Genomic DNA, 17249 nt, shown 5'->3' with positions numbered 1-17249 from the left:
TCAGGAAACCCACGAAATAGAACCGGAGTCCTATTCCATTATTCCTAGCTGCAGCATTCAGGCGACCGGGCCTGCTTTGAACACTCTGATTTTCTCAAAGTAAACGCTTCGGACCCCGCGGGACACTCAGTTAAGAGCATCGAGGGGGCGCCGACCGGCAGGGGCCGGGACAGGCGGTAGCTCGCCTCGCGGCGGACCACCAGCCCGATCCCGAGATCCAACTACGAGCTTTTTAACTGCAGCAACTTTAATATACGCTATTGGAGCTGGAATTACCGCGGCTGCTGGCACCAGACTTGCCCTCCAATGGATCCTCGTTAAAGGATTTAAAGTGTACTCATTCTCATTACAGGGCCTCGAAAGAGTCCTGTATGGTTATTTTTCGTCACTACCTCCCCGTGTCAGGAGTGGGTAATTTGCGCGCCTGCTGCCTTCCTTGGATGTGGTAGCCGTTTCTCAGGCTCCCTCTCCGGAATCGAACCCTGATTCCCCGTTACCCGTGGTCACCATGGTAGGCACTTATAGTACCATCGAAAGTTGATAGGGCAGACATTCGAATGAGCGACCATTTAATTTATCAAAATCACAACAAAAACACACTAATCAATTAAAAACATATACAAAACAGTTATATCCATAAAAAAGTCCATGTCAGTAGTGGGTAATTTGTGTATATATATATATATATATATATCGATCTCGGTTTGTATGATTTATATACATTTATATTTTCCCTTAGCTGCATTTTTATCTTTTGTGTACTGTTTGGCCATGTCCAGAGTGGGTCATTTGTATATATATATATAAAAACAGGGACAACGTTGCATAATGCACCTGACGTTCCACATGATCCCACTGCCACGGCCGGAAGATGCGTACTAGTTTGGATGTTCTGGCTCCTCCATCTGCTGTTCTTGATCCTTCACAACTTCGGAAGCGTGTACTGGCACGGCAGGAAGACATGAAATTGCGCTTTGATCACTCACGTCATGTTCGTCCTACTTCTTTCAAAAAAGGGGATAGAGTGCGGATTAAAAAACCAATGCATGTGATGAAAGCACACCCAAAGTTCACTCCTCCTGTGGAGGTGAAAGAGAAGGTTGGCTCTTATACTTACCTTTTGGAAGATGGTAAGAAGTGGCATGCCTCCTGTCTGGCTCCTGTGCCAGATGTGGCGTCAAAGGGAACTGGTGACACTGAAACTGAACAAGGGAAGCCTTCTCATGCTTTTTTGTCGGGACACACACACACACACACACACACACACAAACACGCTGTGGGCTAAATGTTTAATTTTAAGTAAAAGCTACCAGTGTTTCCAAAACGAACTGCAAATACAGGGTTTCCTTATATATATATATATATATATACACACAGCATAACAATTCAGTATAGACATTTGCATTATTGCAAACAAGTCTCAAAATGAAGACAAAAATAAATTATGCATAGGCTTATATCTTTGTTGTGGAGGTTCAATGAATCAACCTCGACATGCACTGCACTTAAAAAGAGAAGGTGAATGTTTATGAACAAAAAATATCCTGCTAGCTCTTTGATTTATAGATTGTCAATATGTTAAGGCGATGTGAAGGGGATATAGGGCTCTTGAATGAACAAACAGGCACACTTAGGTTCGCTTCTAAAAACGCTTTATTACAAGTAATAAAAAATAACCAAACGTATCTTGTACTATATTTGCTTTTAATGGCTTATTAGTTCTTTTATTGAAATACAATGTCAACCTTACATGATTTTAGTACAACAGTGTTTCATAATGTACTTTTGTTTGTTTAGTTTAGTCCATCGTCTGTGCTCTAGCTCAGCTGACAGGTGTGTCCACACAGAAAGCAGAGAACTTGTTCCTTGCTGGTCTTCAGCACAGCAGAAGGTAAGAGTTGCAGGAAAACACCTGCAAGGTCAAATGGTGCATGTAACATTGTTAACTGTGTACTTTTTTGTCTGTTCTAGTGAGATTGAAGACTTTGACCAGAGAATAACCTGTCAAATGAAAAAGGACGGTCTGCTGTAGGACTGTACATTTTTATTATTGCTTTTCACTTATCTAAGTGTTTTTTTTCTTTTCTCAAAAGAGAATTTTTACTTTACACAATTTGCAATAAATAATTTATATATAAAGCAAGTACTGACTACCCTCATAGTGTTTTTGCTCTTCACTTATTCTTCACTTTCCACAATAAATGAGTTGCACACAACCGGAAGACAAATTGATCTTGAACTTACCACTGCTAATGCTATCTGCACACTGACCTAATATTTTATTATGTTCTTGTATTGCTTAGATTTGCATTTCTAGTATTTCTTCTGTCATTGTTTCATTCCTTATATAGATCTGAGCTACATACTGTACAATGCACCATTTCAGGTTGACACTGTGATAATTTTGTTTTGCTTACACTATGAAGATCTTGATAACTTCTCAAAACATAATAAGCACATTTAGGGAGGGCCACAGTTCCCCACAGATTAAATACAGCAAAGAAAATGTGAGAGGACCCAAGATTCTAAGAAGCAGTCCGGACGTAGTGAGTCTTTTAAGCATGGACACTTGGTGTAAGACAAAATATATGGGAAATGTATTGTTAGTTAAATATACACAGCATACAAAACACTATGAACAGTATTTAAATATTGAAGACACAAAAGGATCAACATCCACTTTTCAGTCTGTTTATTAGGAATATTGCAGTTATTTTAGGTGAATATTTATCTGATTCATTTACTTATATGTATTCCAACAACTAACTGTTATTAGTGGTATTCAATATTTCTGAGCAGAAATTGTAGCATACACTTCCTTAGAATAAGACATTCTACTGCATTCCATTTTTCTACAAATGCATTATTGCCTGCACATAGTTGTGAGTAAAGCAATGATTACCAATTACTGTATGATGATCTGTCAAATATGTAATGTTGTTTTGTAATGTCAAAACATAATCAGGTAGACATTTCACGATAGTCAGTGCATTGCGCAGCGTTCGCAGTCATCAGTGCATTGCGTATGTGCTCGCCTATCGGCCAGGCAGTCAGTATACAGATCAAGTAGTGACATACATGGAAAACCAGTGTGCGCATGCCTTCGCAGATCGGGCACCAGTGTGCACATGTGTGGTAGAAAAATTAAATAAATCAACCTCTCTGATAACAGAGAGGCACTTAGAATAAAAGTCTGGACCTCTTAGTTTGGTGAGTAAAGAGAATCTCTTTTATTCCAGTGATTTCAGCAAAGCGCTCCCATCACACTCTGGCACTCTTTACCAAGTCACACCCAGCACACAGAGCAACCAGTTGATAAACCATAACTCCCAGGACTGCTAGGTCCTGATTGGTCACAAAACACCAACAAACTCAGCTGAAACGTATAACAAACACAATTCTGCTGCTCCATTGGTTCACCTTGGTAGCAAGGTAAAGTTCACCCATTTTACGCAATTTCGGCTTCTAGACTCTACTTGAGATATGTATATAGATATTAATTAAATGACATTGAATCACTGTTAATGTTTGGGTGTTCCATTGATTAATAATTAACACATTGATGTATTGTCCCTGAATCACTGCAAATACATGGTTAACATATGATTAGTATGATTAACATTAGTATGATTAACATGATTACTTATACATTTCCAATTGCGTAACATAATATATATTGTCTACTGCAACTACTTTATTAAGCTATAATTCTTTGTGCACCAGTTGGGGCGGCTTCGAGTCTCTTCCTGCAGGTGGTTTCTCCCCCTCTTTGCTCCACTGTCTGCCTCTCCAAGGTCCGATCTCTCTTCAGGGTCTGTGGAACCAACTGCAGGCAGCTATCACAAAGTAAGGTCATACAGTATTCAAAACAATCTTTTCTTGTTTAAGGCCTAAGACATAACAGACCCAATATGCCTCCCCTCACAGGCCTACTAATGTCCAGTTTTACTTCCACACATGCGTCCGCAGATCGGGCCAGGATCGCAGATCGGGCAGTCACAGCCCAGTCTACACGATACGTCAGTGCGTCCGTCATATTGCGAGTGGCAGAAGTGCCATTTAAACTAATACAGGTGGACGTGGAAACCGGGTTTTCTGATGAAAAACAGCATTGTTTACATACAACAGATTTTGGTGAATCGTTTAACTACAATTACTTATATCCGTTTATACACTAATAATGGCAATTATTCAGACAAAAACTTGACCATTGTCTGAAAGTCAAAATAGTAAGACTTCCACTGGAATATGGTGCAGCCTTAGTTTGTGGAAGACAGACACAACTAAAGACATGAGCATAAAATGATGGTTGTCAATTTCAAACTGTGTTTCCTGAATGTGCTTCTTGAGAAAAAACACATCATCTGAACCAATCTCAGCCCGAACAAACTGATCAAAAATACACTGACAGCTTGCCCTAATGTCGACTGTCGGATAACACGCTCAGCTACTTTGACCACCTTGACTGTACCCTCAGAAGGAGTCATCAAACCTCCATTGTTTTTTAATGTGAGCAAGTGGTAGCTTTGATCATATGATGCCGGTACAGCATCTGTTACCAAACTAGCACGGCACACATCACAGGACAGCTTTCTCAAGATCTGTCGAACGACAAACCCTGAGATGTAAACAAGGGCATTTTCCACGATGCCACCTAAGCGTGTTGGTAAGTAGCTATGGTCACACACATTTGCAAGGATGTTTGCAAAAGGAGATCTTCTGCTGCTGCTGCTGCTGGTGTAGAAAACACCTCAACAGCAGACAGGGAGACAGTCTCATCCTGTGCTGCCACGTTTCCAGATGTGCTTGGAGAGGCACCACATCGAACCATGAGACAACGGAAAATGGCCCGGAACCGACTAGCTGAAGGGTTGTTATTCCAGCCCCCGAAAACACACATGCACCACTTTTACAGATCTTTACTCTTTTTCAGATGAATTTCTTGAGAAAGAAAAAAAACTGCACTGCTAGTAACAATTTGGCTTCATAAATTGTACAAAGTGATAGATTTACATGCATGTCTGTTTGTCCCCACAAAGTTGATCATAGCTGTCAGTCTGAGGATATTATAAAGACAATGCAATTACCATGGTAACACAGGATAGCTGTGACTGGCCACAACTAGGTACCATGGCAAACAAATAGTCTTATGGAAACCTTTATGGAAACAGACAGATATACATACATACATACACACAAAATGGTGTGTGGTTAAATAAATAAACCTAAATTCTAAAATACCTACCCGATGCCCTGATTGAATTAAATAGGAGCTCTAAGTGGTCTTGACTGAAACGATAGGTGCAGATGTATCGCTGACACTGAAGCAGTTCTGGAATCATCATCATCAGGGTGTCAATGTTGATGATGAACCCCACAACAGATAGGTACCTTCAAAACAAAATGTTTTGTCAATATTATTACTGTAAACCAAGATACTTCAAGAGAGCGTGATATAAGACAACTTGAAAAAATAAAACAGATATGGCCAAGGTTGAAAATATGAACACCGCCATACATAAGGCATACTGTAGGTGTGATGATGCCACACTGCCATTATGACACCTCCAAGAACTGGAAAAACAAACAAAACAAAACAAAAAAACAGCAGACTGCAACAACATTAGAAGCAGAGAACAGAGCATCATATGAACTAATGATGCAGCATGCAGGAAAAGAAAACAGAGTAGGATTAATAATGTAATACGAGTCAAAAGTTTAGACAATTATGCTTTATGGAGCTCTTTTTATGACTAAAACTACAACATAACACAGATGGGGTTATGAAGTAAACAAAATAAGTGTACACAAATCTAAAGAAAAGGAATTCCTTCCAGTAGTCCTGAAAGAGTTCCCATATGTGTTGAGCAATTGTTGGCTGTTTTAAAACATACTTTGTTATAGTTAAAGTTAAATAAAAAAAAATAAAAAATAAACACGAGTTGCATGCCTAAACTTTTGACTGGTACTGTATGAACATAAATGAAAGCATCAATAGCCATCTCTACAATATTCTTTGAATATTTTGGTCAAAAAAAAAAAATCCATTTCTCCCAGCCTTGAAATAACATCATATGAACTTGATGTCATGAACTTATGAACTCCTCATGAAAAGAAAAGCTTCACTATTTCCTAAAACCTCTTTGATCAATGAAGGGGTGTGCCATCTTTCATCACCAAACTCATCAAGTAGTTCCTGCCTCACAACAAAAACTCTACTCTCTCTGCCCAATTCAAACAGCTCAGTGGAGTTTTGAAACCTTTGGCATGGGGATTGCAACTGTTCATGATGTCAAACAGCCTGTCAATCATCTAAAAGCAAATATATGTATTATAACAGGAGGAATCTGAATCATTAGCATAAATAACATGTTTCCATGTATTTATTATTAAACTTTGCATGTAACATTACCTTAATGAATTCGGCTGTTGCTTCACAGTGTTGAAACTGTGAATAGCCGAGGTCCCTCAATGTGCGCTGAGCTACTGTCACAGAGCGACTCAGTGTTTGTGCAGCCACGGACACCTTCATTTTCTGTGAATCAAAATTCACATGCTTGTCTGTGATTGTGTTGGCAGCATGCAGCCCTTCTTTTGCTTGGACATCATTCAGATTAACTATGTATGTCCAGTTGATCTGGCTAGTGGTGCTGCTTATTGGGCTGTAGGCCTGCAACATATTTCGTGCCAAGTTCAAGATGTGGCAAGGATCCATCGTCACAAACACCTTTGCACCAGTCACTGGATGTGCAAAAAAAGTTTTTAACGGTTCACCAGGGTTGACCTTCAGCCGGCATCCAAGCTGATTACACATGCTGACATTGGAGGCATGTCCATCCATTGTAACAGACGCCACTGTCATCCCATGCTCATGCAGTTCCTCCAATGCATGAACAAGTAGCACCTTCTGTGTCTCTGGCAACAGGGAGTTGATCAGGTAGTATGCAGTTGGAGCCTTCCAATGGCCTTATAGGCCAACCACCATAAAAACAAGAGCCTGTGTGGCCACATCCGTTTCATTCACTCCATCCCCCATATCCACAAAGCCAGACATTTCCTAGGTATGTGGATCATATTGCACATGTTTTTTGATGGTCATGGCATCCAATAGAAGACTCACGTGTCTATATTTAGCCGGATCTTCATCATGTTGAGTCCAGGGTTGGCATCTAAAAGAACTTGGTATAATGAAAAAATCCAGTTTAATCCAAATGCCCAATTCAGGATTTTTTCGACCAATTAATAATCACTGTGGGTGATAACCATAAGCAACAATTTGATCACATGATGAGGATTCACTTAAAATTTATTATGCATCATTATTTATTTATGGTATTGATTAACTACACCACCTTTTACATGTCATGATTAAGGGATAAAAATAAAAGCTTAGAAAGAATACATCAAATGGATGAATACCTTTGCAATGTATGTGGATGTGGGAAATTAAGATGGAGAGACTCTCTGAGATAATTGTAGGCTTTGGGACCATGTAGGTGGAGACTGAGGGCAAACTCTTTCTGATCTTTTGTATACTCATGGCTCTGTTTGGACAGGAGATGCACTGGAAGAGCTAAAATTCAGTTAGCACACACAAATTAGAAACTCCCTTTGAAATAATAATTAGGATGGCTTTTGGAATTTTACCCTTAAGTACATACCACTTTCTCCATATTTGTATTTTATTTCTATTCTACCTGAGTATAAATCCAGCCTCTCTTTCAGCCCTTCATTAATGAGGTTCTTCTCCCTCAAATTTTGCAGAAGACCACATACTCTGTTCTTTGCTCTCCGTTCTCGATCCTTAGCGTTTCTCTTTTCTCTTTCCATGCTCTCCACCCTAGAAAAGATTTCATTGAGTCTAGTCCTTAGATTTTCAAGAGATGTAGGCAGCACGTAGGAATGGTCCTAGTAGACACAAGGAGTCAAGTTTATATCACATCAGTCAATTCATAGTTAGTATAACGTGCTGTCTGCTGGTCTGTATTTGTAATCACGTCACCCCGCAATTCCACTGTGAGCACTGCATGCGTGCGTGTATCTGATTTAACAGCAGCATGTTTCAATGTGTATGCATGTGTATGCATTAGTTTATCTGAAAAGCATGACAGGGGGTAGGGTTTTGTGTCAAAAGAGGTTTGAAAAGGACCTTAGTACTCACAACACTAGGATCAGGCAGAGCTTCAGTCTCTTGGACAGGCAAAGAACAGTCTACTGACAGGTTCTCCTGTGCCCTCACTGAAGTCAGTGTGGTCCTGGTTGCCATGGGCTAATTTGAAAGAAAATAAAATGCTTAAAAACATTAACAGAGTTAGATATGTCACAGCCTAATGCTATGGAATACATGACTGATTCCTTTAAAAAAAAATAACTTTTCACTGACTATCTAATCCTTATAGCCAGTGGCGGAGCCAGGAAATTTTCTGTGGGGTGGCCAGGATGATTATGTGATCATTTTGGGGGTGGCATAAATTAGAACTATATTTAGGTCACCTACTGTAAACCATACACCTCCTTAAGAAAGAACATACAGGAAACAGTTGTCTTATTATAACCATTAGTTGTTTTATTTTAGTTATAAAAAAGTTTTTACTATCTTTTCTTTTGTATTAGATTAATAGTGTTTAAACAAGATTACCTGTAATTATTTGTTGTTCCGTCGCATTTTCAAATTCCCGCCAGTGGTATTGGACTCCTCTCCGCTCCACTCCACTCCACTCATAGAAATATATCCGCTCCACTCAATGACAGTAAAAGAACTCCACTCCACTGGTGGTACCAGGATGTGCGCACACAAAAGTGTCCGGCATTGCTGTGGCAGTACAAAAAAGGTTCCGCGTCGCGCATGGATGGCTGTGGTCAGACCAGGGGGGGCCAATAGGGTGGCCGGGGTTCGGCGGGGGGTGGCCACGGCCCCCCCCGGCCACCCCCTGCCTCCGCGCCTGCTTATAGCCTAACTACACACCTACCCTTTGGAGATGAGTTGGAAACCTGAACACAGAGGGAAGAGCTCCATCTCTGATTCTCACAGTCTGACCTGTCCTGTCAAAATCCTCCTGTCTAAAGTGCTCATGGCAGAGCCTGGATGCATCATTGGCGCTAAAACCTTCACGCCTAAGGGCTACCTCCCACTGCTTCCTGAGGTGGATTTCTTAGGGAAACCTTCAAAGTTTGAGAAATGATTGATGATTGATTAGGAAATAGAATGTACATATTATCCAAAGATAAAACTAAATGAAAACCGAAGAAACAGTGCTCAGTATTTACTTGCAGTGGTACTCCAAAAAGCAGTTTCTCCCCTCTGAAAAGCGGAGATGGAGATTGCACTTCCCTTTGGGATTAATAAAGTTCTTTGAATCTTGAATCTTGAAAAATCAATTTCAGTGTAGGATTTGGAGGCTTTGTTTCAGCATTGCATCTTTTGCACTGGTTCTGGGATCAAAGAGCCGAACCACTAATGGGACACAGGTGAAGTAACAAATGAGCAACACAACACAATAGATGATGAAGTGATGGAAATGCTCAGGTGTAATATCTTGTGTGTTTACAGAGATATATATTTCATATGATAATGTGTATGGTCAGAAATCATGAGTAAGTTGTGATTTGTGTTTTTTAGACACATTTTTCGCTAGCACAACTCCTTAGATGGCTGGACATTTTCCTGTCCTCAGATGTGGAAGCACACAGATGACTTCAATTGTGGGGTGTTGGTATGCACGGTATGTTTAAACAGTTTTTTTTTGTTGTATTTTGGTAATATTGCAAAAACCTACTAAGTTGTAGCTTTTTAACAGTTGGCTGAGATAGATGTTAAGGAAACAAGAATGTCACCTGAGGTACTTCAACTTGGACAGCTGTGTCATCTTTGAATATATCACGCATCATGTCTGGTAAAAGATATTTCACCTGAGGTATGCAGTGATGGCTTTTATTTTATAGCCATTATATTTCCTTTGACAAACTGTGTCTTCAACCATCCAAAAAGAGGAAAACAAACTGAATATTCTGGAAGTCACTGCCTTACAAAAGGCATTTATTTTATCAATTAATTGGTTTTCCATTATTTCTAACGGGGAAAATTCGATCACAATTCGAACTTTTTAGGATTCGATCCGGGGTACTGAAGGGATTAAATTCGAGGTCTGAGGTACCAGAGTGTGTGTGTGTGTGTGTGTGTATATATATATATATATAAACTGGACAGGTCAAAGCTCATTTGCTTTAGAGGTCATGGTTCCAGAAGTAAGGTTATGTCTTTATGTACTGGTTTTTATTACTGAAATCTAAACCGGATGAAAATGGTGGACGTATCCTGTAATTACGCTAAATGCACGGTAACTTTTACGACGATAATTTAATAGTTACGACCTGGAACTATCATGCCAACTTTGAGTGTAACACGTTTAAACCACAGTATGTTAACCTATGCTCGAAAAGGGATTAATATTTGTTTTGTAACCAAGTCCATGTTAACTTTATGATCGCTCAGAAAATGTTGAATGCTAAGGCGCCAAAGAACAAATATTGTGCACGAGTATATTTGCACTTTATTCTTAAACACTGGGTAAGCAATATAAGGAAATCATGGGTGGATACACTGTACAATGTATTGGTGGTAGTCAGTCAGTTTAGGGAAATTAATGTGGAATAGGTCACTATAAAATAAAAGATCCACTCCCGACGCACGTTATATAGGGTACGATATAAGTGCAGCTTCACTAAGCACATCAAACTGCAGTCTGCCCAGGTGAACACACAGTTCTCAGTCAATTATCTTCATTGTGGGAAGGTATGAAAGAACTTCTAAACTACCACGGAAGATTGTGCTTTTATCCTGAAGGATCACTTTGTTGACATCAAGACCCGTTGCAAAATGCCGCCAGTACGCGGAGCTTTATATGGTTGTCTGTGGAGGTAAAAATGTAAGGTCGACGGGCTGAAATATTAACGTGTGAATTATTGCCGTCTTTTTATGTTCGCATTCGCGTGCATTGCCTAACATTGCCAGTGTGCAGGCGTGAAACGATCTGCTTCTAGACGAAAGGACGCTTCGGCCATGACGGCCTTCCATAAGCTCCGCCCCCGATGACGTATTTTCCCCGTCTACGTTGCAGTGAGGTTGTTAACATAACATATGTTCTAGAACCCGGGCAGACGATTCTCATTTCCTTTTAGTAGTTCCTGGAGGAAGCAGCAAGTGATAGCGATGGCCAGTTTATTTCGCTATTTCCAGCCGCGCCATTTGCTCTGCGCAACCGGAGTGGTGCTTGCGGCAGCCGGTACAGCGTACCTTGTACGGCGACTCAGTAAAAGGGTGGAGCTACAGGAAGGTACCTTGATACTTATAGTCTATGTGTGTAATATACAGTGGTACCTCGGTTCTCGAACTTAATCCGTTCAGGACTCCGGATCGAATCCTAAAAAGTTCGAGTTCTGATCGAATTTTTCCCATAAGAAATAATGGAAATGCCCCGATCGTCCGCACGTACCTTCCGTGTGCCACGCCCCCTCGTTAACCTCGTGTGGGATCCCCATGTGATCAGCTGTTTCTGATTGTTGTCATTAGTCCTCTGTGTTAAGTTTGCTTTTCAGTTTGTTTCCCCAGTCCGGTCATTGGGTGCGTTCGACTGGCTTACAGCGCTGGCTTAAGCAACGCATTCTGATCCTGACGCAATGCATTACGGTTAGATGCATTGCGACCTCTCATCCGGCTGCACAAACTGGAACCGCCTCCGTGACGACACACCTTTGCCCTTATTGGCTGAAGAGTTTAGTTACACGCATGACGTTTGTATCTCAGGCAGTTCCAATGCGTAATCTGCTATTTCTCCCGAATATCACGTAAAGCTGTGTGAACTGGTTTTCAGTTAATTTACCTGGTAAAATAAAGTTTAAATAAATTACATAAATGCTCTAATAATACACGTAAGTTAGTGGTTTATTTATTGTTTGTTACTGTAATGTTGCGCTGCTTTATTTGGTTAATCGTCCAGTCTGTGAAGAAGGCATTCAAGTAAGAATTGCATTGTAGTATGACTCATTTCCTGGCATGTACAATTTATATTCACGTTCACGGTTCGACTTCTGATATTCAGATCAAGTTCTAGGTCAAACTGGTTTGTTCGACTTTCAAGAAATTCGAGTTTTAGTGAGTTCGAGAACTGAGGTACTACTGTATATACATTTCGCAGTAGATTAAAAAAAACCACATTTTTACACACGTATGCCCTATACCCTTGAAAGAGTAATAAATAATATGTCCACAGATCAACACTTAAAACAATAATAATTTGTTTTGATTAAATATATGTTTAGTAACATATCACTTACACTTAACAATGGCAGTGCCCAGGGAACCAGAGGAGCTGACCAAACCCTGCACATCGCCCAGCCCTGCCGGACACACAGCGGAGCCGCCAAGGTTGAACAAGCCACGTAAGTGTCCCCACCACTCCCATCCAAAGGCCTTTCTCATGTTATTTCCCAGGTTTCCCATTTTTATGTAATGTAAGAGATGCTGGTCCGGACCAATAAGTACATAAGTAAGCTATCCAATGGATGGATGGATAAATTCTTTGATCGTCTTTAGTTATTCTGGTAGTAATTGTTGATCTTCAGATTTATGAATATCAAACAGGAAAGTAATTACTTCCCTTTTTTTCTTGCTAAAGCCTTTCCCTGGTTCGGAATGGACATTGGTGGGACCCTTGCGAAACTAGTCTACTTCGAACCAAAGGACATAACAACAGAGGAGGAACAGGAAGAAACTGAAAACCTTAAAAACATCCGCTCCTGTTTGACCTCTAATGTGGCTTATGGCTCTACCGGCATCCGGGATGTCCACCTGGAAATGAAGGGTCTGGAGCTGTGTGGCCGAATGGGGAACCTGCATTTCATTCGTTTCCCCACCCAAGACCTCCCTGCCTTTCTGCGAATGACCCGTGACAAGCAGTTCTCCAGGCTCCATAAAACACTCTGTGCCACGGGTGGTGGGGCCTACAAGTTTGAGGCTGATTTCCAAACGGTGAGTTCAGCTGATGTTTCTGACTCAGATTTTTACAATGTAATGCGATTCACTTTGTCTTTGAAAAGGGGAAATTTCCAGAGGAAATCACAAATCCTATTATCAGTTTTGTTTTCCCCGTAACCCCTTCAGATTGCTGGTCTACAGCTCGTGAAACTGGATGAGTTGGATTGTGTCATCCGTGGGGCCCTGTACATGAACTCCAGTGGACCCTCCGAGTGTTTCTACTTGGAAAATCCAACTCATCCAGAGCAGTGCTTCCTCAAACCTTACCCACTGGAGAACCCTTACCCATTCCTTCTTGTCAACATCGGGTCTGGGGTCAGCATTCTCGCAGTCCATTCCAGAGATAATTTCAAACGTGTCTCTGGAACAAGGTGAGCTAGGCTCTGATGATAATTTTTATATCTTCTAAAGCTAACATTGATATAACAGTTTGATTAATGTCTGGCTTTCAGTCTCGGTGGAGGGACTTTCCTTGGGCTGTGCTGTCTGCTGACGGGTTGCTCCACGTTTGAGGAAGCACTGGAGATGGCCTCACGTGGGGACAGTACACAAGTAGACAAACTTGTGCGGGACATATATGGGGGCGACTATGAGAGGTTTGGTCTCCCAGGCTGGATTGTGGCCTCCAGGTAGGATGTGGTCATATAATATAGTGTAAGTCAGCCTAGAATGACCTGCAACCCCGGCCCTGATACAAGGCTTAAAATTGTGCTCAAGCAATGTAATACTGTAAGAAGTCACAAGAGCAAGGAAGGATGCCTGGAGGTGCTGGGTGCTGAGTAATCTGAAAAGCAGCTGTCGTTCAGTAACCCTCAGTCATATTTAAACCTAGAGGTATTAGCAATAACCTGCATGATACCTGATGCTGCAGGATTAACCAAGACATGTCAGAGAAGAAAAAAATAGGGTTTATTTATTGCTGTGTACTCTCTGTTTCAGTTTTGGAAACATGATTTATAAAGAGCAGCGCGATTCAGTGTCCAAAGAAGACCTGGCCAGGGCAGCATTAGTTACCGTCACGAATAACATCGGCTCCATCAGCAGGATGTGTGCCTTGAATGAGGTAAGCCTTTGTCACAGCTTACACACTAGGGTGGGGTGAAAAAATCAAAATTTCCAATAGCAATTTCCTATAGTGCGGAAAAGTTGTCACTGGACCTCGTTATTAAACGTGCGAAATATCTTTGAAATAGGTTAATATTTTCAGGCTCTGCAACGCGATCGAAGTTTTCACCTGTCACATCAATGCGCAGATCCACGCTATGTATCATCCATATAACGCAATGTAAATTGTTACAATTTAATACAAGAACCTAACAATCAGTCAGTGACAATGAATAAGTGGGGAACGACTCATTCAGAAATGTGGAGCATGCTTACACTGACATACTGGCAATATACACTATCCATTATCTATACCATCCATCCATTATTTATACCGCTTTATCCATCTGGGTCTTACCAAAAATATTGGGACGCCACTCCAAATCATTGAATTCGGGTGTCCCAATATTTTTGGTAATATAGTGTATCTAACCATTTTGACTGTCATGCTTAATACTTTTCAATTTGGTGGCACTGAGGAACAATTTTACATTGTGTTATGATATGGATGATACGTAGCATGGATCTGTGCATGACAGGTGATTAATCGTAATGACGTAGAGCCGCAGAGCGACGTTATGTATGTGTATGGCTGATACCCAGTAAAAATCTGCGTTACCTGAACGTTGGTATTTTGTAGTGATTATCACCTGAAAATATTAACCTTCAAAATTTCAAAGAAATTTTGCACGTTTAATAACGAGGTCCAGTGACAACTTTTCTGCACTATTGGAAATTTTGATTTTTTTCACCCCACCCTAATACCCACAAACTGGTATTTTGTAGCGATTATCATGTTGTGAAGGTGCACAAGCACAACATCGATGAGTATAGATAATGGATAATGTATACTGCCCATTGATGTGACAGGTGAAAACTTCAATCGCGTTGCGGAACCTGAAAATATTAACCTATTTCAAAGTTATTTGGCACGTTTCATAACGAGGTCCAGTCACAACTTTTCCGCACTATTGGAAATTTTGATTTTTTTCACCGCACCCTATTACACACACCGTGCCTGTGTACTCTGTTCACATATGATTCACATACGTGATACAGAGTGGGATGAACCGCATTACTAAAGAAATTTCCCACTATGTAGAGCAAAACCATACCTCCAGAACAAAGACTTCTGGCTTATCTCTACTAAACAGCCCTGCTCTCTGTTTTGTTAAGATATTAAAAATTTCTTACTGTGTTTTTGTGTCTAGCAAGTCTCATAAGGCAGTTTCTCTGTAATGTCTCCCATGATGCAAAACCCAAATTCCATTAGTAGTAAAGGCCTTTCCTTCATGCTGTTCAGTGACCACTGGGGCAAGAAGTATATTTTTGTTTTAAAAGGGGGAATTTGTTTAAAACTGCTTGCTAGCTGCTTTCTTTATTCTCTGAAGAACATCGAGAGAGTGGTGTTCGTGGGCAACTTCCTGAGGGGTAACATGCTGTCCATGAAGCTGCTGGCCTACTCTATGGAGTACTGGTCTGCTGGACGATTGAAAGCACTGTTTCTTCAGCATGAGGTATGAGTCATTTTAACCTCAAGCCTCCCTTAATGTTTTGTAGTAGCCAGAGGTGGAAATTTCAGGTCCAGAAAGTAAAAATTCAGACCTGGATTTTGTTTCAACCAACCAATTGTGTATGAAGAGTCAATGTCACAGAGTACTCAGCTGGTTGGTTGAAACAAAATCATGGTCTGGATTTATACTTTCTGGATCTGAAATTTCCACCTTTGGTAATAGCTAATGAATGTTAATGGCCGCTAGCTTATGAACTTTTTGTATATGCTGCTAAAGAATCAGCCATTTTGTTGATGCACAGTTTTTCATTTCGTTGTTCATGTTTTTTTTCCTCATTAAGCAGTTATTTGCTTGGAGCACCACATAATGAATGTATACTGTTTATAATGTGTATAATGGTTTTTTTACAGGGCTACTTTGGAGCTGTTGGGTCACTTCTGGAGCTGTTAAAATCCTCCTAAGCCCAGAAGTATAAATGACCAGAGTGATATTCTACCGCCCTCCTGTACCTCTGCAACTCCATCTTTGCCATGTGGCCAGGTAGTGTATTCTAGTGTCTAATTCAGTTACTGTGTATTCTGTTTTTATTTTTGTCTTCTAAGTTTTTCTTTCTAACGTAGGTCCATCCATCCATCCATTAACTTCCGCTTATCCGGAGTTCGGGTCACGGGGGTAGCAGCTTCAGGAGAGATACCCAGACCTCCCTCTCCCTCTAAGGCGTTCCCAGGCCAACCGAGAGATATAATTCCTCCAGCATGTCCTGGGTCTGCCCCGGGGCCTGTAGGACATGCACGGAAAACCTCTCCGGGTAGCCGCCCAGGAGGCATCCGCACCAGATGTCCAAACCACCTCAACTGGCTCCTTTCGACGTGGCGTGACGTGGTCTCGGACTTAGAGGTGCTAATCCTCATCCCCGCCGGTGTGACCTCACCAAACTCCTTCCACGCCCGGCTACCAGGCGCTGGCAAACGGGCCCCTCCCCCATGCCGGGCTCCAGGGTGGGGCCCCGGTGACCCTAGTCTGGGCAAGGGAAACGAGACCTTGATAGAATTCTTTGTCATAAGGGTTTTTTTGGATTGCTCTTTGTCTGGCCCCTCCCCTGGGTCCTTTTTGCCTTGGGAGACCCTACCAGGGGCTATTGCCCCCGACAACATAGCCCCCAGGGTCACTGAGGCACGCAAACCCCTCCCCCATGATAAGGTGGCAATCCAAGGAGGAACGTAGGTAATGGAGAAAAAGAGAAACAGACCCAAGAAGTTATTTCATAATAAAAACCTTTAAAAATATTTATGAGAGTGTGTTTTACCACTTTTCTAAATGTTTAGTGTCAATAGTAAATTCCATGGTGTGCAAAAAGCTAAAAGCACATGCATTTACACATAGTAGTAATTTGAATTATTTGTTTCTGAATCTATGTTTTTTTTCTATTATAGAAATTACAGCATGGAAATAATTGCACTGTGTTGTGAATAAATGTAATGAAAATTTCTGTTTAAATCAGTACCATGATCGTCCTGTTACATGGAAACTACATGAAATACTATTTTAAAATCAAGCAAGGCCTAAACTGAAAGTCAAAACTGCTGGAGAGCCAACAG

At 41.0% G+C, this 17249-nt stretch overlaps 1 protein-coding gene and 3 long non-coding RNA genes across 15 annotated transcripts in view; 3 read left to right on the top strand and 1 right to left on the bottom strand.

Moving 5' to 3' along the window:
• Positions 1 to 17249, top strand: part of LOC140582834 (uncharacterized) — a 137630-nt gene that overhangs the window by 34711 nt on the left and 85670 nt on the right. The window lies entirely within an intron of this gene.
• Positions 1748 to 2143, top strand: LOC140582835 (uncharacterized). The gene is made up of 2 exons (XR_011985624.1): positions 1748 to 1891; positions 1972 to 2143. It is a non-coding gene; the product is annotated as an uncharacterized lncRNA (long non-coding RNA).
• On the bottom strand, positions 3207 to 11631 carry LOC140582831 (uncharacterized). Of its 11 annotated transcripts, none has more exons than XR_011985611.1 (8): positions 11493 to 11631; positions 8970 to 9432; positions 8639 to 8812; positions 8162 to 8269; positions 7420 to 7840; positions 6413 to 7178; positions 5246 to 5391; positions 3207 to 3836 (listed from the first exon to the last, which is right to left on the bottom strand). It is a non-coding gene; the product is annotated as an uncharacterized lncRNA (long non-coding RNA). The 11 variants fall into 11 exon arrangements; XR_011985615.1 differs by having other exon boundaries at positions 8970 to 9162; positions 11493 to 11616; XR_011985610.1 differs by having other exon boundaries at positions 8970 to 9454; positions 11493 to 11606.
• Positions 11058 to 16937, top strand: LOC140582827 (pantothenate kinase 3-like). Its single transcript, XM_072707231.1, has 9 exons — positions 11058 to 11333; positions 12349 to 12438; positions 12675 to 13027; positions 13160 to 13404; positions 13486 to 13662; positions 13973 to 14096; positions 15529 to 15654; positions 16062 to 16191; positions 16272 to 16937. Exons 1-8 carry the CDS (start codon positions 11210 to 11212, stop codon positions 16110 to 16112), a joined length of 1290 nt encoding a protein of 429 aa, XP_072563332.1. The 5' UTR covers positions 11058 to 11209; the 3' UTR covers positions 16113 to 16191; positions 16272 to 16937.

The sequence above is a fragment of the Paramormyrops kingsleyae genome, chromosome 25 (assembly GCF_048594095.1).
Source record: "Paramormyrops kingsleyae isolate MSU_618 chromosome 25, PKINGS_0.4, whole genome shotgun sequence".
In the NCBI taxonomy this organism is placed as follows: domain Eukaryota; kingdom Metazoa; phylum Chordata; class Actinopteri; order Osteoglossiformes; family Mormyridae; genus Paramormyrops; species Paramormyrops kingsleyae.
The sequence above is the reverse complement of the archived record's forward strand: the minus strand, read 5'-3'. Positions and strand labels throughout refer to the sequence as shown.

Coding starts and splice junctions, on each gene's coding strand:
- LOC140582827 (XM_072707231.1), top strand. CDS start 11,210: ATGGCCAGTTTATTTCGCTATTTCCAGCCGCGCCATTTGCTCTGCGCA. Junction 11,334..12,348: donor AAGGGTGGAGCTACAGGAAG/GTACCTTGATAC, acceptor TAACAATGGCAG/TGCCCAGGGAACCAGAGGAG. Junction 13,405..13,485: donor AAACGTGTCTCTGGAACAAG/GTGAGCTAGGCT, acceptor TCTGGCTTTCAG/TCTCGGTGGAGGGACTTTCC.